Here is a 27,521-nt window from a genome sequence, read left to right as displayed (position 1 = left end):
TAGATCAACCTTTACCTGTGATTTAGATGACCTGTGTGATGAAATGTTTTGGATTACTGACTTGAAACTGCAAATGTGAGTACAGAATTACTCTGTGTACAATATCCCTCAACAGTGTTGTGGAAAGCTACTTTGGAAAGTAATGCATTACAATATTGAGTTACTCCCCAAAAGTAACTAGTTGTGCTACTTAGTTCCTTTTTTATGGTAAGTAATGCGTTATGTTACTTTTGAGTTACTTTTGCATTACTTTTCCTTACCTTTGCTGAGGCTTTCATAACTTTTTCCCCCTTTTTTTAACAGAGAAACTCTGTAATTAATACACATTAAATTTTTTTTTTATTTAAGGTAATGTTATCTTCTGAGAACTTCCTGACGTCAGAGCTATACATGCCACATATACAGATTGATGAAAGTTTAAAGAAATGTACTTTTGTACTTTTGGTCTTACAAGATATGTAAAATCACTGTCCATTGACACAATCCTCTTTTCCTTTTCTTCGATGCTTTCAAAATAATGATTCAATTTAAAGTTAATTTTAATTCAGCAATTAATTTTTGTAAAAGCTAATTAATTAAAATAATTATTAATACATTAAAAAAAACTCAAATATTATGAACACAATTCTTTAAAGTAATGTTATTTTAATAATATGTAACTTGCATTACTTAAAATAGGATAAATAAGATAACCACTCAGCTTAAAACCTCAGCTGATTGACAACCCCCAAAGATCCAACACAATCTCATGGCAATTCTTAACTTTTTAATATAGCGACTAATTTGTATGAATTCTTACCATCTAATTCGTTCAATTTAGTATGTTTTGCTCATCACCCAATGTCGGTTGGGTTTGTGGGCGTGGTTGTGTGCCACTCCTCCTCTGTAAAATCATACATTTTTATACAATTGAACTTGTATGAATTCAAACGAATTAGCCACTAAACTGACAAAACGTAAAATAGTTATGTTTTCTTCTGAGATCAGGCTGAAAGATCTTATTTCCCATACAGCAACATGTAAACTTTAGACTACAAAAATTTGGGTAAAATACACAAAAAACATGATTTTATTTTATAAAATATTTAGTCTTGTTTGATATATTGGTCATATTATGAAAAAAAAGATATGACTTATTGACTATAGTGACATTCTTTCATACAGAGGTCATTGTTCTTTCCAATGTTGCTTCCAAGCAGCCTCCCACTAGGTCCTAGTGCCTGGTCCATTAAAAAAAGCTGCTGTGTTATAATAACTACACTATAAAAAAAAAAGTTATTTTTATCTTGGAGCAAAGGATCAGTTGGGGTCATAAAATCACTAGTCTGATTGTAATTTGTTGTGGGAAGCATTTACATGGAATACAATTCACAAACCTGACCTAGCATAATAAATTAACACCTTAAAATCCCACAAACAGAAAAGATATTAGCATCAGCACAGCCGAAAGAGTTTGAAAATATCAGCAAAAATCCAGTATTGTGCAACCCTACTATATTTGACAAGGTCTTTTAGCCTACTGATTATAACTTTTAGAACTCTTTTTGGTAGAACTGTGACTCAAACACATAAATTAATAAAAATCCAAACTTAAACTCAAATGCTTCAAAATAAACTATTTACCAAAATTTCACAACCTGCAAATGACAATTTATTAACTTCACAAGCTGAATTGTTTAAGTAAAAAGACACTAAATAAGCATTGCTTATAGTAAGTAGACATGGCAACATGGTGCATTCTATGAATCAACATAACAGGCATAACAAATGACTCCTTTTGTTCTATTTGCGTTCTACTCATGGCCACTTTCTTAAATATCCTTTGTATTTCATGGTAATTCTTGAAAATACTGCTTTTTTCTATTTCATGAAAAGTAGCAGTTATGGACTAGGCATCCACTTCATAACAACATGAATTTATAATAAATTGATTACTAATTTATATATAAAAATGTAATTTTCAAAGTGTATTTTTTAGGACTTTTCAGTGGAGTATATGTATATTTAATTACTGGCCTTTTTTACTTTTGTTATATAGGGCAGTGGAGGGTTGAGAGAAAAAAAGCGGAGAAAGAGAGAGGGGAATGGGTTCGGGATGTGACCCAGATCAGACTGATCCTGGGTCCCCATGAGCACAATAGTTCCTTATATGTCATGTGTGCCCTGCACCACTGTTTTAAATGTATATCTTTACATGTCTCTTATTCATTAGAGATTCTTTTTGATTTACCTTTTGGTAGTTTTTAAAATATCTAAATATGAGAGATCTACAAAACTCACATACATTCAACGACTGTACGATACACAGTCTACACACAGAGACAAGCCTGTGAGTTGTGAGTATATATGTTCATATTCATACATAACACCCCAGTGAGGGTTTTACAAAGAGAAACAGCTGGATTAGGCCTTAAGAGACTTAAACTGCCACTTTCCTGGCCCAATGACTACATATCTGTATACTGTGTATTCTGTCACTTCCTCTGTCTTTGAGAGGATTAGATTTCTTATGAGACTCTGGGTTGACAAATAAATGAATGTGTGCGCGCTATTTCATCTGTCATGAACAATCTATAATTAACAGGATTAGCATGTTAGGCCTTAATCTCAGCACTAGTTTTAGCTCTAAACAGATTATATTAGCTTTGGGAAAATCTGTGCCTTTGATGCTGTTTACTTTCATAAAACATGTATCAACTGTGTATGTTGTTATTCAGATTCACTCTACTGCAGGGGCGGATCTAGGGGTGGGGCCAGAGGGTCACCGGCCCCCGTTTAAATCAGTTTGGCCCATGTAGTGTCCCTCTCCTCTAAGTGATTGCTGATTTATATTAAAGCTCGGACATACAGTCAAGATACACTTTAATTTCTTGTCGAACGCCGGATATTACCTGCTACTGCTACAATTGTCAGAATGTTGCTTGGCGTAGTTCACTTTCAGACAAATGTTTTCAAATGGAACAAAATTGACAGTCACATGTAAGCAGACTAAACATGTAATTTGTTGAACAGAGTTACAAGGTTTATTCCGTTCATAGCTGTCATATACAGTTGAAGTCAGAATTATTAGTCCCCCCCCCCCCTAAATTATTAGCCCCATTTATTCCTTTCTCCAATTTCTGTTCACGGAGAGAATATTTTTTTCAACACATCTTTGCCATGAATTTTGAAGTACATTTTCAAGACACTTCTATACAGCTTAAAGTGACATTTAAAGGTTCAACTAGGTTAACTAGGCAGGTTAGGGTAATTAGCCAAGTTATTGTATAATGATGGTTTGTTCTGTAGACTATCGAAAAAATATAGCTTAATGGGGATAATAATAAACATATTTAAAATGTATATTTAACAATTAAAAACTGCTTTTATTCTAGCCGAAATAAAACAAATAAGACTTTCTCCAGAAGAAAAAAATATTATCAGACATACTGTGAAAATTAAAATAATTATTATTATTATTGAAAGTGAAAATAATTATTCTGACTTTAACTGTATGTGTTATATTAAATGCCCATTTTGAGCTGTTATGTCAACGGTAAAGGTGCAATCGATAGTGAAAGCAAAAGATTCAAACAGGTTCTGTGCTATCATTTACCGTGCAACACAGATTCTTTCTGTTTAGAATTACTGTGCTGTTTTATCACTACAAGAAAATCTGTCAATATGACAGACATCATTAACCGAAAATCTTCGGTTAACATGACATGATATCTGATATAGCTATGACACAAACAACGCGTCTAAAAAATCTCCTTTTTAAAATAGCTGCATCATGCATGACATTTAAAACAAATGATTGCTGTGCATCAGGTAAGGACTTAACACCTTTGAACATATCTCTGCTATTTGCAGATGTAAAATTAACCCCAGGAAATGATATGATATACCTATATGTATTAATATATATTTTAATAGGTCAAAAAAATCTAAAACAGTAATAGGCCAATTTTCTGCCATGTTGTCTGCTGACATTTCAGGAAAGAAGGACTATTTTTTGTACTATGTTTAGTAGTCAGCTAGCAATTTATGAAATCATACTAATAATTATAAATATTCATTAAACAACATAAGTTCTTATTTATCACTCATACAGCAATTTTAATTTGTGAAAATGATTACAGCAAATAGAATTGGCAAACTTCTGCATGAAACAAAGCCCTGGTTATTTTTATACCTTTATGGACATGCATGCCATATTATTCCAGCTGTAATCATGTGTCTGATGATGGTTACCTGTGTACCTTAACTTTTGTGCTGTCTGTTTTCTACTAATGAACCTAGAATACTCTCTAACTCTTTGAGTGTGTCATCACAGAAATCCCCCCAATAATCTGTCAGTGCTAGCACCAATTGAATAACTTGGCCCCCTCTGTGAACTGTGGCCCCACCTTGGCCCATGCCTTTAATAATTCCTAGATCGGCCACTGCTCTACTGATACATCTATGGTCAAATATCCATACCGCAGAACATTTAACACTTAATGTGGATAATTCCAAGAGTAAAGTCCCTCTGATTTCATTTGACATGCATTATTATGAGATTTTGGAATTGAACGTACATCCATTTGTCGCGTGAATTCAGATTCACACTAATTATCCATAATCACTGATGGTTTGGAGTTGTAATGATACGTTGAGTAGCTGATGTCTGATGGAAGATCAGAGAGCGGCTCGTCAGAGTGGGAGAAGAGAACACTTTATCTAATTGTGGTATTAAAGCAGAACTATCAATACAATCTGAATGACTGATCCTTTATACATAACCCCTTACAGCCCTCGGCGGTGAGCGCAGCCTCAATTTATTGCACTGGATGTTAGGTCAGCGTTACATAGCAGTCAATTCATGGGAGCAGAAAGGAACGAGCCCTCTGTAAGAATCCAGCAGGGTGTTTTATAATGACAGAGAGGCACTACCTTTATTCCAGTTTTATTTAAAGAGGCACGAAGGGAAAGAAAATAAGGAGAAAAACAGAAAAAGAGACAGCAAGCGTAGGGCAGTGTGAGAAGAAGAAAAATGAAAGAGAGGATTCTTGTAAACAGCCCTGAGCGGCGATAAAATAAATCGTATTTCCTATCATTAGCATACTTGAAGGGTGGTGAGAAACTGTTGGAGACAGACTGTGAGTGAGAGAGAAATGCTGTTTTCTTGCTTTTTCCACTGGCCTGTGTGTAATGTGCTTTCTAAAAGCATATTGCAATGCAAATTTAAAGTGATTCTTTTCAGCCAAGATAATTCTCTATTAAACATACACGCTGGTAAAAGCAGCTAGAGACCTGGATGGACTGGACCTTAAAAATAGTCTGAGGTTATTGCAGTTAGCACAAAACTCTTTTAGCCTTTCCTATGGCATTGAGGGCTGTCAGATTTTTAAAACACAATCATCATGGGTAAAAGAATTCACAAAACGAGATTCTTTATTTCACATCACTGCATACAAACTAGACATTTATTCGTAACAGAGAAAACTAAAATGGAAATTGTTTTACAATGCCAAAGTACCACAACTGACAACAAAGACAACAACAACAAAAACTATCTATTTTCAGTCCATTTTCACTGACATCACAGAAATTATATTACTTCAAGGGAATTACACTGTTCCAATTTACTATGACCTTTTATGTGAAGCTGCTTTGACACAATCTACATTGTAAAAGCGCTATACAAATGAAGGTGAATTGAATTGAACTCCTTGCAGCATTATTTTTATGCCAAAAATGGCTTTAAATTACTGTTAATGGATGCTTTTTACTTTTGAGTTTGGATTTTCTGCACAAGTTTGTTGAGCATGAATAAAAAAAATAATGTGCAATAACTCCACAGTGACTGGTACTGCACTATTTATTTGTCATATTATTGTAGGCGTACTATTGATTTTTAAAATCTTGGTTGTCACTAATACTGTGTGGCGAATTAGGCTCATAAAATTGGTTAGCTAAATTGACCGTAGTGTATGTGTGTGAATAAGTGTGTATGCATGTTTCTCAGTAATGGGTTGCAGCTGGAAGGGCATCCGCTGCGTAAAACATATGCTAGAAAAGCTGGCGGTTCATTCTGCTCTGATGAATTAATAAAGGGACTAAGCTAAAAAGAAAATGAATGAATTAATGGTAGCTGAACTAAAATTAACTGCTTAATTTATTAATTAATGCCCTGCTTTTCTGGGCTTTATTGGTGATAATGGCCAGGAATGTCGGACCATTATTGCCTTTTTAGCATAAGTATAGGACAGAAACTAGCCAGACAGAAACGTGTGAATTGTGGAGCAGGCTAAATCTAAAAAAAAAAACATCTGTGTTTTTAGTAAAGGTACATTTTTTGCTTTTATTCTTGCCTTAATAAAAATATATATATTTGTAGAGCAAGCCATATTCTGTAGTCATTAATAGTTTAATAAACTTTAATAGATTAAACTGTCCAAAATATGAACAAAAGCAAGTGAAGCATCAAAGTTTGATTAAAAAAAATCTTGAACGGTTATAATAATCCTTATAATCATTAAAATAATTTATAAAAATAATTAGTTTAAAAATATTCAACATTATTATGACAATATTCTTTTGACCACCCCCTGTCGTTTTAAGGAATATCACAGCGACGAATGCAGCACATATAAAAGCCTCGTCCATTTCGTGAGGTGCGCACACACTCAGCAGAGGTGCGCGATGTGGCGCCAGGCAAAAGTATAAATCCAGTTTAAGGGTCAGAGCAAGAAGAGTCAGAGAGGCAAGAGAGGGGTATGAAAAGGAGGGTGTAAACTTGTTCATTTCCTTAAATAGGATTGCTGATGTTGTGAACTCAGAGGTTGAGTTAGCCAATAAGATGTTGTCTTCTAGCCTGTTTTATGGCTCTTTGTCTAAGGCTTGTGATTTACATATGCTTGGTGAGTAATTTCATAGAGAAGTGTTAAAGATTTTATAATCTCAACATATGTTACAAGTACCAAAATACAATGCATACAGTTGCTCTCTAAACCACATTAGTTGTGCATACATATCAAACACTTATGTGAGGGTATTTGAGTTAATTACTCAGCAATACTTCAAAGGGTTTTAATACCAAGAAGATTGACGTACTTCCAGTAAATCAATAAACACTATTTAACACAGACATAGCAGTCTACCTATGAACATAAACACACACACACACACACACACACACACACACACACACACACACACACACACACACACACACACACACACACACACGCGCACATGCACACGCGAACGCGCACACGCACACACAAACACACACACACACACACACACACACACACACACACACACACACACACACGCACACACACACACACACACACACACAACAACAACATTAACTACATTCTAGAATATAGAACTATTTAAAAGAAATGTCCAGTTATTTTCATGTGTAAGTGTGAAAGTCTTTGAAGCTCACCTATCAAGATTGGTATTTGGGGGCTGCTTAAAAAGTTTATGTAATAATGAAGCACATCTGTTTGATCTTCCTCCATTCGTTACAACCGTTCATTTTTTAAAATAAGTTTATTGTCAATACCAGTATAATCATGACATTCCTAGAAACTCACATTCTGTATTGCAGGCAATATCCCAGGGCAAAGTAGTTTTTAGACAATATTAGGATAAATTCTTATCATTTTGTGATGACACAGCATTGATTAAGACTACAAAATGTAATTTATTCAAAACAGAAAAAAGCTAAATGAAACAATGAATTCAGTATACTGTACAGAAAAGCACTAGAGACTACAACCTACAGTTATTCAGTAGTTATTTTCAGTCTTCAAAATTGAATGGATTGAGTAGCATTCCAAGTTTGCTGGGAAACAGTGAAAAAGCACTGAAATCTTTCATGGTATTTCACTTTGTAAAAAATCACATGGCTTGTTTTTGTAAGCATTAGTAGTGAAGATTTTTGAGTCACATTTTTCAGGTTCAATCAATGTCAAAACAGAATATAAAGACTCAACAGATGTCTTCCAAAAATACTGATTCAATCAGAAAATGCCTGTCACTCAGAGTCATTTATGTCATTGAAACACTAATTCCTTCATATCAGATAATATTATTATCATCATTCATTCATTCATTTCAGCTTAGTCCAGGCCTGGCCCTAACCAATTTGGCACCCTAGGCAAGATTTCAGGTGGCGCCCCTTTCGCATCACAGTAAATTGCACCGCTAGTGTACATATAACTCATATTCTAATAAGAAACCTAATAGCTTTGTCTTGAACATACTTTTATTTAAACAAAGCAATTGCACATTCAAAATACTTAGAAAGAAGGGTTTGCAACAGTGGGACTCAGCAGCACATCTGAAGACAGAAGAGGAGTAAGTGACACCAGTCTATAAACACATGATTTCAAAAATAAAGTAACATAAATATAAAACCTAAAGATACATGCATACATGTAGACTATACTGTATAATACACAATGTACTTTTTCCTGATATACAAACTATATTAGTAATTCATATAACAATTAAGTAACAATTGAAATTTTATTGTCATTACAGTGAAATCTTAATTAGCGAATGCAAAGAATGGGTCAACTTCAGTATAATATGCCATGTGGTAATGCTAAGCTATGCTCTAACAATGTTGATGTACACTTTAATAGTGATGTAACGTTTTTGATAAACACACTTTAAACAATATGAACTGTAACACTACAAACAACAGCTAGGCTTACAACTATGGAAAATGAACAGCATTTAATCGACTTGGTACTTTCACTTTTCATCGTAAGATTAAAAATATGGGGAAAATATGAGAAAATACTTTAACGGGATGATAGCGGGCAAAAACGGGAGGCATTATCAATCATCGAATACAGCAAAATAATCATCTTTATCATAACATTACCTCTGTCTTTGTAGCGTTATTCTTCTCCTGCGCACTAGACAGTTTGGGACATTTTGACATGTTGGGCGTCTTAGGCGAGTAGGCTATATTAGGCTTTGACTATGCAGCTAAATCAATATGGGCTTATTCTTTCTGAAGTCATAATACTAACTAGTTTTAAGAATAGTGGAAGTTACACTTTTTTCCTCCCTCATTTCTGGCGTCCCATAGATGTACGGCGCCCTTAGCATTTGCCTATACCTATATCTGCCTATACCATTTATTCATCAGGGGTCGCCACAGTGGAATGAACCACCAACTTATCCATCATATGTTTTACACAGTGGATGCCCTTCCAGTTGCAATGCATCATTGGGAAAAATTATTATCATCAATAAGATAAAAAAAAAATATTATTCATTCATTTTCCTTCGGCTTAGTCTCTATTTCAATTAGTTTATTCCATTCATCTATACTGCATGTCTTTGGATTGTGGAGGAAACCGGAGAACTCAGAGGAAAGCCACGTGAACATTCAAACTCCACAAAGAAATGCCTCCTGAACCTTCTTACTGTGAGGTGACAGTGCTAACCACTGAGCCACCGTGCTGCCCATAAAAAATATAAATTATGAGTATATAAGATATAAGACGAGAGTATATAACATGTTCAGTTTGATTACTTTCTGTGTCTATTAAGAAATGAAAATAAAAGGATTTGTGGTCCCCAAGCAATATTTAAATAGACATAGTTGAAGGCAATAATCTGTGTAAATGTTAACTCAGTCAATAAATAACTTGTTTATTGAATGGTTGTTCCAGTATGGTTGTGATTCATGAAATTCATAAAGCAGGAAGCACCACAATCAATAACACTGTTACTGGGAAGATTTTACAAAAAAAAAAGTCATTAGGCATCACAGTTGTCAAAGAGGAATTTCTAACAGTTTATGAAATACGGTAGAGGAGTTGAAAATGAGTACACTTATAAATCTGTAAATATTTCCCATGCAAGCTTAAATTAACATCATTCATTTACGTACATCAGCATTCTCTCTCTACATAAAAATTTGATGTTTAATTTACTAGTATGATACGTCTTGAGCCATATACTTTGTTGTTTGGGCACAATGTGCTTTTGTGTTTCCTTTCTCTCTCTGTCTGTGGATGTATCTCACATTGCCTCCCTATACTCTCATATAATGCATTATTAGAGGGAGCAGCCATTTCTAGTGGTATCAGAAACCATAGTGGACGTTTTGAATTGCACTCAATCAATTCCACAATGCACAGCAATAGTGTTCAACTCCTGTACACTCAACAGCTATAAAATACCCATAATGCACGATGAGAGTTCCTGTGCCGAATAAACTGCTGTGTCGGACCACAAGATGGCACCCACAGTAGGAGCCTATCAGTGATAAGGTCATTCATTCATTCATTCATTCATTCATTCATTCATTCATTCATTCATTCATTCATTTTCTTTTCAGCTTAGTCGCTTTAGTAATCCGGGGTCACCACAGCGGAATGAACCGCCAACTTATCCAGCACGTTTTTACGCAGTGGATGCCCTTCCAGCTGCAACCTATCTCTGGGAAACATCCATTCACACTCATACACTACGGATAATTTAGCCTACCCAATTCACCTGTACCACATGTCTTTGGACTGTGGGGGAAACCGGAGCACCCGGAGGAAACCCACTCAAACCCGGGGAGAACATGCAAACTCCACACAGAAACGCCAACTAACACAGCCGAGGCTCGAACCAGCGACCTTTTTGCTGTAAGGCGACAGCACTACCTACTGCGCCACCACGTCCCCCTCAGTGATAAGGTCCAAAATTACATTCATTCATTCATTCATTTTCTTTTCGGCTTAGTCCCTCTATTAATTCGGGGTCGCCACAGCGTAATGAACCACCAACTCATACAGCACGTTTTTTACACAGCGAATGCCCTTCCAGCCGCAAACCATCTCTGGGATATCCATACACACTCACTCACACTTATACACTACGGACAATTTAGCCTACTCAATTCACCTGTACCGCATGTCTTTGGACTGTGGAGGAAACCGGAGCACCTGGAGGAAACCCACGCGAAAGCGGGGAGAACATGCAAACTCCAAACAGAAACGCCAACTGACCCAGCCAAGGCTCGAACCAGTGACCTTCTTGCTATGAGGCGACAGCACGTCGCCCTCAGTGATAAGTTTCAAAATTACATTTCATTTGATTAAAGTAACGTTAACATACATGATAGAAATCAACATACATTGTTTAATTACTTATTGGTCTGACCAATAAGTTTAAAATCGAATCCCTCTGAGGTATTTATCAAACATCAAAGTACAAACAAAATGGCATTCCTTCCAGTGCACTTAGTGCTTAAATTCACTCACTCGTTCCCTTCACTTCTTCAAGTGAACTATATTAGTGGACTAATTTAGGGAATAGTGAATAGGAATAGTAAATAGGCACTTTTAAATACAGCATGTGTTGGATCTCCCTGCTGGAAATCGTATTTTCCACTGATTATTAGATCCATGGTGTGATTGGATGAGGGAGAGGAGACAGAGTGTTTAACAAGAGCTGTTTCTCAAAAAGCTCTTAGGAGTTGGTGATGGTTAGATGGTGCAACTTGTCCTCACATCCAGACCTGCTGCTTTTCAAAGCTTCAGTTATATGATTTAGTGAAAAAGTGTTCATTTGTGTCGAGGCTTCAGAAGAAGAACATCTTCTATTGTTATTCTCTTTAAATTGCTCAATAGCCTTATTGGTTTATCTTTATTTTGTTTCTTTTTGGGTTAAGAGGAAGGCAGGTGCCAATTTGTTTTGTTTTATCCTGTTTATGTAAGTAGAGGAAGTTAGTTACTTTGTTGATTGCATTTTGTTTTTTTTTCTTTTCAGTTTAGAAGTTTTATCTCAAAAGTTAGCTCTTCTGTTAGTTGTTTTGGCCTTGCCCCCTTCTGAATCTAATACTCAGTTTTTATATTGCAATTATGTAAATACTTATGTAGTTAGCTCTTTGCTGTTGTACATCACTCACCACCAACTACTTATTTCTGTTGCAGTCAGTGTTGCCAGAGATAGCTGAATTTTTCCAGCCCAAAAGCTGTCCAAAACCCACCAAAACACACACACACAAAAAACGCCCAAAATATTAGACCAACATTTTGTTTAATTTAAATTAATTTAAATCGAAATTAACCTAGTTACTTTAACTGTCATAATTTTTATGACACAGCAACCAACACCAGCAGTCACCAAACCACAACAAGAACCCACATACTGCACTTAATGTTAGAGTATGTTTTACTTTCGAAATGGGGTATAAATTCAGCTCATTTGCCGTTTTAAATTCTTTTGAACATAATTAGGTGATGCTTGTCAATGACACAATGCTTCTATGTTTGTTCTTGCTGTCAGTTGTGGAAAAAAAATTATCGATAAAAGTGTCCAGATTTGTCCAGGGAGTCAGATTTTGATTCAACTTTCCTTCACCTCCTCTTGTGGGTGGGCCCACGTGGTTTGCGCTATGCAATGGTCACTACTAACTGTATGGAGTAGGAGCTCACTCTGACCTGCGAAATCACATCACTTGACTGCATGAGACCAATTGAAGATTAAAACATGACCTCTCTGGACAGAAATTTAAAACATGGACCAATCACTTACTTTTTTCAGTGGCTAATCTGCTTGTTTAATCCCGGCCTTTTTCAGTGCCGTACTACAGAATTTCCCACACACAAACTCTTGTGTGACCGCAGCATTGTGTGAAACCTGCAGGTAAGTGTGTTGATGCAGAGTTGGAATTAAACTCTGCAGGCCTGCTAAGGAACTGGTTGACACCCCTACCCTAGACTAACTTGTAGGATCAGAATGGCCAAAAAAAACACAGGGAGGATTCCTGTTGGGCTGAAAATTGATTTGGCCTGCTGCCAGTCAGATTCATTCATTCATTCATTCATTCATTCATTCATTCATTCATTCATTCATTCATTCATCCAATCATTCATTCATTCGTTCATTAACATAGACCATTACAATGTATTAAACTGATCATTTCCAAATTCAGCATTCAATTTAAATAAGAATCATTAATCTGAATCTGTTGTTCTAAATGTATAAATATAACGTTTGTTTAAAGGTGGTGGTTTTGCTAGTAGAAAACAGCTTTGTTTGAAACATTTGCATGAAAAATGGTGGGGCAATTTTTGCCCTTCATATGACTGGTTTACGTTTCTTCTTTACTCAGTGTATGGGGCTGGTGGTGTAGGAGAGCATTAAAGAAATAGAAGAGCATTAAAGAAGCCGTTATTTATTTTGCAGGCCCCAGTGTAAGAATCTTGATCTTTTTTTCTTTCACTGTCCACAGCACAGCCCAAAAACAAGCCCTGTCTAACATCATCTTCAGCAAAGCAGAATAAATACAGTAGGAAATGGTTGGCAGACTTTGAAAAGTTGCATTCTTTTTTATTGTACAGGCACACTTCCATTTTCCAAACTCTCAACCAGTGCTAGTTCATTTAACAACGGATTGCTTGAGAGGGACGTGGAATGTCCTGGCCTAAAATTTTGAAAGTCTTAAAAGTCTTTTTAAGTCTTAAAAGTCTTAAAATGTTCCTCCTGGGTTACAGATCTTATCATCTTATCTCAGAGGGTGCACATTACTGCTGCCACTGAACTAGTCTATCCTTCCCTCACACGTGATAAAACCCCCTGGGGTAAGGACTCTCCTTCAACCTGGAGATGGTAACTGGCAAGCCACTTTTTTTCCTGTCAAGCACCATGACCAAATACTTGGAGGTGCTTCATCTCAATCTGATCTGAATCGCACTCAGCAGCAAACCATACAAGTGCATGCAGAAGGTCCTAGTCTGATGAAGCCAACAGGACAACATCATCTGCAAAAAGCAGAGATGAAATACTGTGGTCCTCAAACCAGACCACCTCTGACCCTCGGCTGTGCCTAGAAATTTTGTCCATAAAATAATGAAAAGAACTGGGGACAAAGCACCGCCAGAGTCCAACATGCACTGGCAAAAAGTGTGACTTATTGGTAGCAATGCTAACCAAACTCCTGTTCTGTCATTATAAAAACCGGACAGCCCATAACAGAGCACCTCCGGCCCCAAATGCCCTCCCAGAGCACCCCAGAATGCCATGAGGGACAAGACAAAACAAATGTGGACTAGTTGGACATACTCCCATGAAACAAATGGGAAATACTGGACTAGTTGGAAATGCTCCCATGCTACTTAGATTTCGATGCAAAACTATATACTGTAGGGTTAACAGAATGATGAGAAAATCGTACAAATGAATGTTCTGTGGGTAAAAATGCCTTGTTGATGCCAGAGGTGAAAAATGGTCAGACTGGTCTGAGCAGATGAAAGGCAATGGTGTCTCAAACAAACACTCAATAAAACCATGATTTTTGTCAGCTAAGAACAGTAAACTTAAGCAATTTACATGGGCTCATCAAAACTTGACAACTGAAGATTGGAAAAAAGATTTGCTGATAGGATGTTTGGAACAAACAACACAAATGCATAAATCTATCCTGTCTTGTATCAATGGCGGCTTCTGGAAGTAAATTTAAAGTTTTGTGCACATTAAATGGCCTTGAGAATGTCCCTTTCTTTAAGTAATTATTACAATGCTTTTGACTGAACCACAAGTTTACTGGCACATTGAGGTTGTGGTGTTCATTATTGTCCACATATAATTTCCTTTCTAGCACAGTAAAAAGGCTAAACTGAGTCAGTTCTATGGTAAATTGTTTTACTGTTGCTTGTGCATTCTATTCTTAAAAGGTATTTGATTCATCATGCTTTTTTCTGACTTTTGCTATTTCTTTTTTTATGAATAACAACATTTTGTATACAAAAAATAACTGCATGCTGCTATTTTTATTTGAAAATATTAATAAAACTAGAAAAGTTTCAGTAAAAAAAGCTCTTCATCATGCTGAGATACTTGCATACAAAGACAGCAACTTAAGTTCTCAAATAGCTCCAATTGGTGACGCTAGTTGGAAATCAATAGCCACTTCTCCACTATCGGGGCAAACAGTTCTCTTTGCTGTTTTATTCGATACCGATTTGGGTCTGTCAGCATGAATATGGTTTTATTGTCCACTGTGGCAATGATAACAAAGATCTCCGAAATGTAATACAAATGCATCAATCACAAGTGTACATGTACGCAAGTGTAATGTAAACAGCAATATGGACGAGGATCAGTTATTTCTGTTTTTTAACCTCCTTTTATCTTATATTTTCTTTTTTCAATAACAAAAAATAAATAAAAATAAACAACAGACTTCTACCTAACCAGCTATGGAGAAACTGATAGCCAGGCAACAGTGTGTTGATGCCACTGACAAATGTGCCCAAAGAGTCCAGCATACATTTAAAAGTAAGCATGATCATATTTTTCAATAGCAAAATCTATTGAAAATAAATGTTTGTATTTTAAAAGACATGGCATGGGAAAATGAAATTTAATGCCGTTTGTATTGTTTGGTGTGAAACCCACTTCGTCAGTGTAGATAATTAAACAAACCAGATCTTAAACACGGTGGGTTAAAAAATGGCATAACAGTTCATTGGAAGCAACAGGCAGGCTTATTCAAAATGAAAAGCCTCAATGCATAAGATCTAGTTAAACAAGACAATCATGCTGAGGTAAAATTGAACAGAAACATCCAAAATGCTCCACAAACAAGCAAGCAAACAAACAAACAAATAAATAAACAGAAATAACAAGTAAATTACATCGCTTTCAGCAGGGCTGCCAACTCTTACGCACTCGGCGTGAGAGTCACGCAATTGACAGTATTCTCATGCTCACACAGCGTATAAGCTAGTTGTGTGATTCCTGCCCACTACCGTTTGATTGACAGAGACAACATAACTAAAGAGAGTCACAAATAGCAGTTGTGAGTGGTGTAGCTTGTTAAGTGCATAACATCATGTTTTGACACAATCGATTATGAACCCGGTTCGAATCCAGTATCTGATAGACACATTCTTCTTTTTTCCCCCACTACATATCAGATTTTGCCAACTCTTCATCATGAGGAAGACAAGTAGGAATCATTAATAAGTGTGTGTATTTTGGAAGACTCAGATTCATAGACTTGGATTGGAGAGGTGTTATATCCAAATCATATGCATTATAAGTTTATAGAAGTTATACATTAAAAATACCTTTCAATATTTTTAGTACTGCTTCTGTGAACTTGAACAAGTATATTAAAATTAATTAATTTTCACTAGTTGTATTAGTATTTTTTTTCAAAGTCTGCTTTAAAAATAAGTTAAATATTTGTAGACTAGAAATATATGTACTGTATATAATTTATTTAAAAAATGCGGGCAATACATTATAGATTAATTTTACTAAAAAATATTTTGTTACTTATTTTTAAATTCAACTATAGGGCTGCGACCAGGTAGGGGGACTACAATACATTGCCCAGGGGCCTCTGAATTCTTAATCCGGGCCTGCCTTTCATAAACTTCATTGGGATTCTCAGTCTACATGAAAACCAAAGGCCATAATTGACTAAAAAGTAATATGATTATTATGTTGATGGATTAAGCAAAAACAATAAGTGAAACGCCTTTTAAAACGCACTAGGTTTACAAATAAACGTAAAAGCAAATCTGTAATCTTCTGAAAGGGAAGTGTTTACTCTCATTAGTGTCATGATGTTATTAAAAATTATCAATTTAAGTTAATAGATGCACATTTCTAAGGGGCTGCGTTTTATGGCAAGGCTAACAGTCTTTAATGTACAGGTGTCAGCACGCAGTGAATTTTGGAAATCGACAAAATAAAAGTTTAACTAATATGATGATGATCTTATTTTGACTAGCATATTCAATTCAATTCAATTCAATTCAATTCACCTTTATTTGTATAGCGCTTTTACAATGTAGATTGTGTCAAAGCAGCTTCACATGAAAGATCATAGTAAATTGAATCCGTGTCAGTTCAGTTTTCAGTGTTTAAGTTCAGTTCAGTATAGCTCAGTTCAGTGTGGTTTAATAATCACTACTGAGAGTCCAAACACTGAAGAGCAAATCCATCGATGCGCAGCTCTACAGATCCCAAACTATTCAAGCCAGTGGCGACAGCGGCGAGGAAAAAACTTCACCAATTGGCGAAAGTGAAGAATTAAAAAACCTAGAGAGAAACCAGGATTTTGTGTTCTATACAATCTATAGAATTTCATTCTAATGAAATTAATATTCATTCATTCATTCATTCATTCATTCATTCATTCATTTTCCTTCAGCTTAGTCTGTGTTTCAGAGGTCGCCACAGCGAAATGAACTGCCAACCATTTTGGCATATGTTTTACGCAGTGGATGCCCTTCCAGCTGAGTTCTGGGAAGTTCCCAGTACTGGGAAACACCAATACACACTCATTCACGCACACACTGATGCACTACCACCACTTTAGTTCATCAATTCCCCCATAGCACATGTGTCACTCAAACCAGTGACCTTCTTGCTGTGAGGCGACAGTGTTAACCACTGAGTCACCATGCTGTCCTGAAATTAATATATTACGCAAAAGATTTCTTAAATGATCTTAGCATATCACTTCAGTTGTATCTTTACATTGTTTTACAGTTACATTTAAAATGGATTTTTTTCATCTATTTATTTATAATAGAATAATTGTATAATAGTAATGATAGTCTAATTTCTAATAAATACTTTAAAAAGCATTTATTAAAATTATATATTTATCATTTTATATATTTATAAATAAACGGGGCGTGGCTTGGTTGTGGGGGGCATGGCTTGTGGATATGGGCGGGTCTTAAATTCTCAGTCCTAGCTAAAGCCAAAAGTTGGCAGCCCTGCTTTCAGTAACTTCACTTTCACAATTATTGTTAATTACGTTAACACTTTAAATTTCTTCGGGTAAAAATAATGTTAACATGTTTCATGAGAAAGACATATTAATGCAGGTCACACAGGAGTTTTACAATGCCAGTATTTTATAGCATCAAAGCACTGGATGGTCAATAAATTGTGAGAGAAAGATCAAATGAAAAAGAGAATGGAAATGGAAAGCAAAAATATTGTGTTGTTTGTCACTTAACCACCCCCGCAACACCGCTTGCATTATTCTACAAATATTTGTTAGATCTCTTTGATTCACAGTTGAAAGCTGCATAATTAATTTTGGTCAGAGTTGTAATGTGTTAAAACAAGACTGGACTGTAAAGCTGGAGTGAATATTTTTAAAATGCAATATTTTTTAAAAGTCCTTGGTCCTGCCAGTTGTGCAGAAAATGCACACTTGGCCACAAAGCCAGTCGTAAGTGTTGATTTTCTAAAATTGAGACTTAAAGTATACATCACTTTAAGCTTAATAAATAAGCCTTCCACGGATATGTGATTTGTAAAGATAGGACAATACTTGGTTAAAATACAACTATTTTAGTATATGTAATCTGAGGCTTCAAAAAATCCAAATACTGATAAAATTGCCTTTAAATTGTTTAAATTAAGCTCTTGGCAATGCATATTACGAATAAAACATCTTGATATTGTCAAAAAGGCAACACAGTGGCTCAGTGGTAAGCACTGTCGCCTCACAGAAAAAGGCTGCTGGTTCGAGCCCTGGCTGGGTCAGTTGGAATTTCTGTGTGGAGTCTGTTGCTGTTCTCCCCGTGTTTGCATTGGTTTTTCCCAGGTGCTCCGGTTTGCCCCACAGTCCAAAGACATGTGGTATATGTGAATTAAATAAACTAAATTGAATGTGTGTGAATGAGAGTATATGGATGTTTCCCAGTACTGGGTGGCAGCTGGAAGGGCATCGGCTGTGTAAATCATATGGTTCATTCCTCTGTGGTGATTTCTATTGAAGGATTGTTCAATGTGAAATCCCATTGGTCAGAAAAGCCACTTTAACTACATTATAAACATTCACTTATTATTATTATTACTACACTCAACATAAACATTATCCAAACACATAAACATTATCCAAACACTGTTCAATAGCTGAAACATCAACTAACAAGTAACATCACTAACATAACTTGCAAACTAACCCATTTGGCAACAGATTGACTGTCCTGAAAAACAACTTTTGCCTTTTTTCACATGAATTATGATTAGAGGAGCAGATTATTGGCAAAAATAGCATGAAATGGGTGTTGTTCCTTGCACAATACTAAAGGCATTGCTGGCATGTTTGCTTGTTAAAAGACATGTTTGCTTTTGTTAACATTATTGATTATGTTTAAGGTATGATTCAGCATATGTCAGTTATATGAGAAGCAACACCCTCTTGTTAATGTGTCATTTTTAAAATGCAGTGAAACATACCCCAACAATGTATTTTATTCATTCATTCATAAATTTTCCTTCAGCTTAGTCCCTTTATTTATCTAGGGGCCGCAGCAGAATGAACCACCAACTTATCCAGCATATGTTTGACGCAGCGGATGCCCTTCCAGACGCAACCCAGCACTGGGAAACACCCATACACTCTCGCATTTACACACATACACTTTGGCCAATTTAGCTTATTCAATTCACCTGTAGCTCATGTCTTTGGACTGTGAGGGAAACCGGAGCACCCAGAGGAAACCCACACCAGCACAGGCAACTCCACACAGAAATTGCAACTGACCCAGCCAGGGCTTGAACCAGCGACCTTCTTGCTGTGAGGTAACATTGCCAACCACTGAGCCACTGTGCAGCCCAATGTATTTTAGGTTTTGCAAAAACCTAGACAGAGTGAGATTAAAATAAATATTCTTAGATTTTAGTATCTGTATGCTCGTTTTAAGGGTAAACTAGTGTGCTCCAAAGAATTCTCATTTAGAAAATATAAACCTTATATAAACATCAAAAACTAGCAGTTTGTCACTTCCGACTAAATGAATAAATTTTTTTTTCATCAAATCATCTGACCAATCAAATGCTCTTTAGTATCTGACATCTCACGCCCCCTTCCAGATGCTTCACGTTCTGATCTCAACCACTCTCACTGGAAGAGCAGTGATACAAACAAAATGCCATTAGCTGTTTTTTTTTTTTTTTATCAAAAGGAGGATCTACTATATGTCCTGCTCTGCAATTATGTTTCAGCTGAGATTACCTCAAATTTTGATTGAAAATTTTTGATTGAAAAATGTGGACACAACATCTCTATGGGTTGTATAGCTGGATGGGTTGTATTTTTCTGCAACATATATTGCCATATCAATACAATTTAACCAGATTGTTTTAATAGCTCTATTTGGAAAGAATTCATTCATTTAGGTTGATTGAGATTAACCTGAAGGTGACTGAATCATTTGCATTAAAAAAATATATAAAATACAAATTTCAAGCATTTCGAGCAAAGATATAAAAAATGAAATAAACAGTCTTAATAGTATTCACGTACAGAAATTCAATAAGCAAATACAAAATAGCACTGTAGTCAACATCATATTAATAATTCTAAAAATTACCCTTTATTAAAAAGCTACAAATTGTACAGTTTCTTGTGCCTTAATGCTTCAAGCTCTTCCGAAATTCTCACAGTCACTGTCCTTAAACACACATGCAAATTATGCATTTTTACTGTATTATGGTTAGAACTCCTGCTCGACTATAATACCAACTCAACATTACACGTCCCTTGACTTAACTATTGAGAATGCGCAAATTGGAATATCGAGGCTGAAGCAATACATTGTGCAACCCTAATGGGTTGTAAGGTAAATCTCCTGAATAAGAACTAAATTACATTTCTGCTTGCTAGAAAAACATGCAATTTCACCCTTCTGCCAATATGGATGGATCAATGTTTTCTAAATGGTGAATGGCACATGATGCACTTTATACTTGGACAAATGACTTAATATCGCACCTTCTAAACAAACACAAGCTCTACAAGTACACCTAGATATTACACTGTAAAACCCAACAGTCAACTTTATCAAATGGAATGAGTGTAGTGAACTCAAAATTTATTGAAAGTTAATTCCACTCATTTGAAGAGTTTTGAACTCAGTGTTAAAGGTAATGAGTTCATTAAATACCTCATTACTTCAACTTAAATAGAGTCAGTTCATGGTACTCACATAGATTAGTTTAACTCAAATAGTTTGTAGCAATCGGTATGCTCAAACGGTTTGCATTGCCTTCATTTAGTGGGTTTTACAGTACTCAATTGCTTTGAGTTCTCTTCATTTAATTGATTTTACTGTGCTCAAACTGATTCCTTTACTCAAATGGATTAATCATTAATCATTACGATTACTTTTTTAATTAAATGGTTTGTTGCAATCAGTTTCCTCAAATGGTTTGAGTTACCTTAAATTTCTGGGTTTTACAGTGTACTTAAAGAAAGATTAAACTAAGTATAAAGCCAATGCATCTAATTCAAACACTTTAATAATGCTACAATGAACTAATGATTTAGTCTGTGTCATGTCCAATAGCACAGTGGTCCAATTACTCTCTCAGATGAAGGTGAAATGATGTCCATGTACGTGACTCCTCACAACAGGGTGTGAAAAAGAGTTATGCTACTCAAAGCACCTCCAAGATCTGTGATGATTCTCGCCTCCTTCATTTCTTGTTTTCACACTGATTAAAACAAGACCCTAGGAGGTCCAGGGCACTTTTTCCTCAGTGGTTTTGAGGACGAGGGAGCGCGTGAGGACAGTGGAGAATGAGAAAATGATTATTTTTGTTCTCAAGCATGTAATTGTTCCTGCGTGTTCAGTGTGCACAAGAGAAGGACCCTCTTGCCCTTACTGTTGGGTACAACAGGGGAACTTATTCACTACTTGGGGTTCTGAAAGAGAGTGGGATAGATGAAAGGACAGAAATAGGAAGAAGCAGCTGGAGAAAGTTAAAGCATAGTGGCGAAAAGAGAGAAAATGAGAAGGAGTGTGTGTCTGGATTGGAGACGTATACACAGCTCAGTCAGAGCGGAGAGAATCTCCTCAGTCCCATCTGCTCTCGACACAGCTCTCATTACACTCACAGGCCCATCCATCAGCCTGCAGCCACACAACTCTGCCGCAGCCCACATTAATGGAAGGAGGAAGGAGAAAGAGACATGGGCAAAGTGAAAAGGAGAGAGACAGTAAGCAACCGAGAGAGAATGATAGAACGTGTGGGGTGAGAAAGAGAAAATGAAATTATTTCATTTACGAGCTAAATCAGCCTGTGAAGAGGACGATAAACTCACTGATGCTAAATATGCAGAACTATGTCACAACACATAAACACACAGACAAAACGCTTGCAAATATCAAACCAGTCAATAGATTTGTCTGTATGCCAGTCATATGCAATTTTCAGCGTAATGGATGTCAATCTTTGATCAATGTTTTGTGTCCAAACCCTTGACCTTTCCGTCATGTGATCCATTCCATTACAACAAATCACCTAGCTGTGGATAAATGCCACTGTCATAAAATCACTGAAGCAGAGTAACAGATTTATGGGGACAAATCACTTCAAGAACAACAGCAATGACGTGGAAACTTATTTCATTATACACATTTGGATAACAAAATATCAGGTGTAATAGGAAGAAATTCATACTAGACTTATTTCAGAACTACTTTCAATCATCTTAGACATTTTGGCAAATTTTATGTAAAATAATAATAAAATAAAATAAAAGTAAAAAGTAAAAGTAAAAAATATATTTTAAATATAGAGGCAGACTTGCCTTTCTTTTTTTCTTGAAACGCACACACACACACACACACACACACACACACACACACACACACACACACACACACACACACACACACACACACAGACACACACAGACACACACGCACACACACAAAGAGTTTTGGATAATTTAAAATATGTGCAGATGGCTATTATTCTGCTGTGATTTTACTCTCATTCAGAGAAAGTCTAAAAGCTTCTGTCTCGTACTTTACTGACATTTTCAAAATATCTTTTTTGTTCTGATGAAAAAAGGCACCAAGGTGAAAAAAATAAGGACAGAATTTTTACTTTTGAGTAAGCAGTCAATTATCTATGAATACAGTGCTCACTATCATTTGCTATCTGCCGGAAATGGTGTGGGTCTTAATGCCTCATTACATATATGGGGACTCTATACTGCCCAGTGAGCGGTCTTTCGGGTGAGACGTTAAACCAAGGTCCTAACTCTCTGTGGTCATTAAAAATCCCAGGATATTCTTTCTGGCATGTCCATCATGGCCTCCTAACCATCATCATAACATAAATGGCTTCATCACTCTTGTCTCCTCTTCGACCAATTAGTTGGTGTGTGGTGTGCAGTCTGCCGCAATATGGCTGCCGTCGCGTCATCCAGGTGAATGCTGCACACTGGTGGTGGATGGGGAGTTTCCCCAAATGATTAAACTGCATTGAGTGTCTAGAAAAGCGCTATATAAATGTTAGGAATTATTATTATTATTAGTAATTTCATTGTTGCATTTTTGTTGTAAAATGTTCTTGTGTTCTTTCTGTCTTCAAAAAAATAGTGTTGTCCAATGCAATCTCACGTAAACATTTTTTGTTTAAATAATAACTTTATTTATTTATTTATTTATTTATTTTATGATATGATCTTCATCTGTTTTGCAAAAAAATGTGCTTTTATTTTCTGTCTTTAAAATAACTTTGCATTCCTACTTAAGTAACTTAAGTAAAATTAAGCATGACTTCAGGAAATTTCTTTAATACCCAAGCTATTGTTGTGAAATTTTAAAATGTAGTGCAATGACATTCCCTACTTTTTTTTGGGTTAAGTGCTGAATAAACACTTATTGAACTACAAAGGAATATTTATTCATTTACTATGAAAATGTTCTTAGAATTATATTTCATTGCTGTCTATTTCAGTTTTCAACATATGCTTCTTGAGTATTATATTCAAAAGGATCTTAAAAGTGCAATGAACTTATCCCAACTGGTTGTCACTTTGGAAGCACATAGAATTACAGTGTATACAACAAGCAGCACACTGAACAATTCTGGACAATAAGCAAACTTAGCAACATGCGCAATGTGAACTCTGAGTCCTTACCTGCTCTGGGCCCTGAAAACAGATCCGACACAACGGAGTCCTCACTCCACTGTCCGTGCAGCTGTTAAGAGATAACCTTTCATCCAGCTTCTCCTTAGAACAGTCTTCAGATGAGCTGCAGCAGTCCAGCGTCCTCGGCGGGTCCACTGCGCTATGGGTCCACTCTTCGGGCCCTCGTGTGTCCACAGCCTCCTCACCTGTTACCGGTTGATAATGTCCGTTGGCTAAAGAGTGGCTCTCCGTGGCGCTGCTCGTCGCATTGCCCTCCGCGTTTAGTTCGTTCATGGGTGTGAAGGCAGGTGGCGATGCCGACGGTGTCGGTGGCCTGAGTAGGAAAACCTTCAGGTCACTGAACAAGACGCAACAGCGGCCTTTCTGCTTGCCCTGGCGGCGCAGCATCGGTCTGCGACTCAACAATCCCCAACACCATACAATGACACCGATAGCCAACAACATGTGCCCGTCTTATGAATAATGGAAAGGCGGTCTATGTTTTAAACGGCCTATAATGCTAAGGCTATCTGTTACTGGACTCCAGCAGGTCACATAACACAACTTACGGTTTAGTTTCCAACGAGGAAAAACACTTGTGTCGCTGCTTCAGTCTCCGGAGGAACACCGCTTTCTAGTCAGCCTAACTTTAAGTGGCCGTTTGGACACTGAAAGGTGTTTGTTTTTAAAAGATTCCGAGAGCTACATTAATGAGCGCGTTTCAACTTAGATGATTGTACGCACGTGTAGACTGTGGACGGCGGTAACGTGCACATGTAACGCTCAAAAATCTGTTTAGTAACTCCTTTGGTAACCTAATGATGGTTAGACGTTAAGTAATATTATCACATGAATAAAAGCCACGTCATTTAAATGTTGACACATTTTAATTTACCTAAGAACTGTCACTAATTAAGGCGTTTACAAAACTGGCCCCAAAACAGTCAAATCGAACATTTTTACAGGAACCAAACGGACAAGGAAATCGACTTGAATAAAAATGTAGGGGATTCCCGCGAACAGCCTCTAACAAAGAGCTTCTACCCTCAGGTACTCTTGCCAGTGGCATCTATTCATCAAAGGAGGAAAACAGAAATGCAAGCTATTCGTCAGCAAGTCCAAACAAACGGTAGCGTTGGCTTGTCTTACAGTCAAACAACTAAAGTCTACGATGCACACGCAGACAGTGTGGACCAGCCATGGAATAGCGTTTTCTGTTCTCCAATTTACATTGTCCTCAATCATTAGCCATCTTCCGAAAGCGACGCGAATAGCTGACGTGCAACTGTGTTAATATGAACGCAAAGTGCCTTGCCTGAAACGAAATACAGCTACAGTCTTGCCAATTAGCCAGCAATTGTCCTTAGCGTTCATCTCATGTTTCAGGTCCGACCGCTAACAAATGCATCCCTCACAAGTCAGGTGCCAACGTCTTGTTAGTTCAGGCAGTGTTCAGGCAGGCATCTCTTTAAACACCCAGCCCTTGTTGCAGAAATCCCAAGGCAGTTTATATCACTGTCCCGCGTAATGTCAGACATGTCTCTCGAAAATCAGTCCTGAGCTGTAACAGATTCGCTGTCGACGATGAGGAAATATGTTTGCCATCCACACAGTCCGTCGTTTTATCACATACAGCGCCTTTCTTTTGACTCAAAATGCTCCCGAAATAATGAAGTGGCTCCTGCGTTTTAATCCCAAATCGTTGCGGTTCATGCGGCGATAGGCGTTGTGCAGTTCTAGCACGAGTTGTTTATGATAATCATCAGTAAAGCCGAAGGATGCTCGCTCTCGCTGCGGTTTCAGCACCATGTTGGCTGGGACAGCTCCCAGGCGCGGGCCCGTCTCTCTCCCAGAGTGTGATGCAAGCAAAGGGGGCGAGCGCAAGGCAACGAAACGAATTTAACCACGTCCTTACAATTTGTGCTCCTAATAAATAAAGACCTGACTCTCATCCACCCGGAAAGCCGGTGGGATTTAAAACTGGGTTGCGAATTGAGACATATTTAACTCGAACCTGTGGAGATCATTCTTGTAGTCTGCATTCCTCATCCTACGAGCCACACACACACAGTTTCGGTTTCAGCTCTCATGTGGGACCTTCTCACTAACACATGTGTTTCTAGGGCAGTGTTACCAGTGTTCCTCTCTTCGCCCCCTCTGAGATGAACCCGCTGAACTCCAAACACACAAGATATCAAGTAAACGCTGTGCAGACATTTCCTGAACTTTAAGTCTTACAGCTGCAATTGCAGCATGACATTTTTCAGCATAAATCCTCTGTAGCAGATGACAGGAATCAGTCTGTGGAAAGATTGAGTCTGATTGCAGCTCTGAGTTTGCACTGTAAAATTCATTGTTAAACTTACAGTAAAAAATTGGTGGCTGCGCTGAGGTTACCAGAACATAAAATCCAGAACAGAATGTATCATGATGACTCTAAATTTTACAGTTACAACCTGTAGATGCCATTAATATATGTTTTGTTGGTAATTTACCAATATGAGCCATGTGCTAGCCTGTTCAGTTCTGTTGTAAAACGCATAAATGATAATGCAGGTGGTGTTACAGATGGCCACATGATGACTTAAAAGTTCATCAAAATTTGTGTCCAGCAAGTGTGGTGATAATTTAAATAGAGGACACAATGTTGCTTACAAACACACACACATAAACACACTCGTTTTATGTTTTACTTTCTATATAGACATAGATGTTTCCTCATTCGGACCAAAAACATGTGCTAGTATGAAATACTAAAACAATATGTATTGACTCAATGTAAAAATTATATATATTGCCTTATTAAATATATATTTTCCATATATAGTATAAAGTATTATTGTAAAATATAGTGATAATCAGTGGTGTAGTCCTTGCTATACGCACATATACTCAGTATGCTTACTTTTTTCCATGAGCTGTTTGGGTATTACCACTTCCGAGGATCAATAATTGCATATACCCTCGGTATACTCACTTATTTTTCTGATTACACTTCCCTAATTTGTGTATTTTTTAAATTCTTCCTTGTTTATGTATATGTGTATATGTGTGTAAATGTATATACATTTTTCTTTGTTTACCCCAAAATGATCTGTTCCTGATTCTCCCTAAAATAAAAATCCTAAAATCGCCCTGTACAACAGTATTTCACATTTGTTTTAATCATGCCTACCGCTACAGAGAACAAACCACACACACACACACACACACACACACACACACACACACACACACACACACACACACACACATAATATATATATATATATATATATATATATATATATATATATATATATATATATATATATATATATATATATATATATATATAAAAAACACTAAAAACGATGAGGCAAAGACTAATCATAAATCGCGTAACAATATGCGATTTAAAAGGGAAACTACTAGTATATAATAGCGACAACAGAAGACAGACTCCTATTAGTTTGTTTTAAAACAGGCATGCACGAATGTGACAATCAAAAATAATGGCTGATTGATGTTTAAAGAAACCTATTAAATGTCAAGTAATAAGCCAGTAAAGAAAGTAAGTAAAAAGCTATGATTGGCAAGGCTAGCTTATATATATATATATTATATATAT

The 27,521-nt window shown here is 36.6% G+C and overlaps 1 protein-coding gene across 1 annotated transcript in view; it reads right to left on the bottom strand.

The window, feature by feature from the left end:
* marchf4a (membrane-associated ring finger (C3HC4) 4a) overlaps positions 1-25,720 on the bottom strand; it is an 80,605-nt gene extending 54,885 nt beyond the window's left edge. The window contains exon 1 of the mRNA XM_056458649.1: positions 23,921-25,720. Coding sequence (XP_056314624.1) covers positions 23,921-24,376 — 456 coding nt within the window. The 5' untranslated portion in view covers positions 24,377-25,720. The remainder of the gene's footprint in view (positions 1-23,920) is intronic.
* Between the last annotated feature and the right edge of the window lie 1,801 nt (positions 25,721-27,521).

This window comes from Danio aesculapii, chromosome 1 (assembly GCF_903798145.1).
Source record: "Danio aesculapii chromosome 1, fDanAes4.1, whole genome shotgun sequence".
In the NCBI taxonomy this organism is placed as follows: Eukaryota; Metazoa; Chordata; class Actinopteri; order Cypriniformes; family Danionidae; genus Danio; species Danio aesculapii.
Note: the sequence above shows the minus strand (reverse complement) of the source record. Positions and strands in the feature narration are given on the sequence as shown.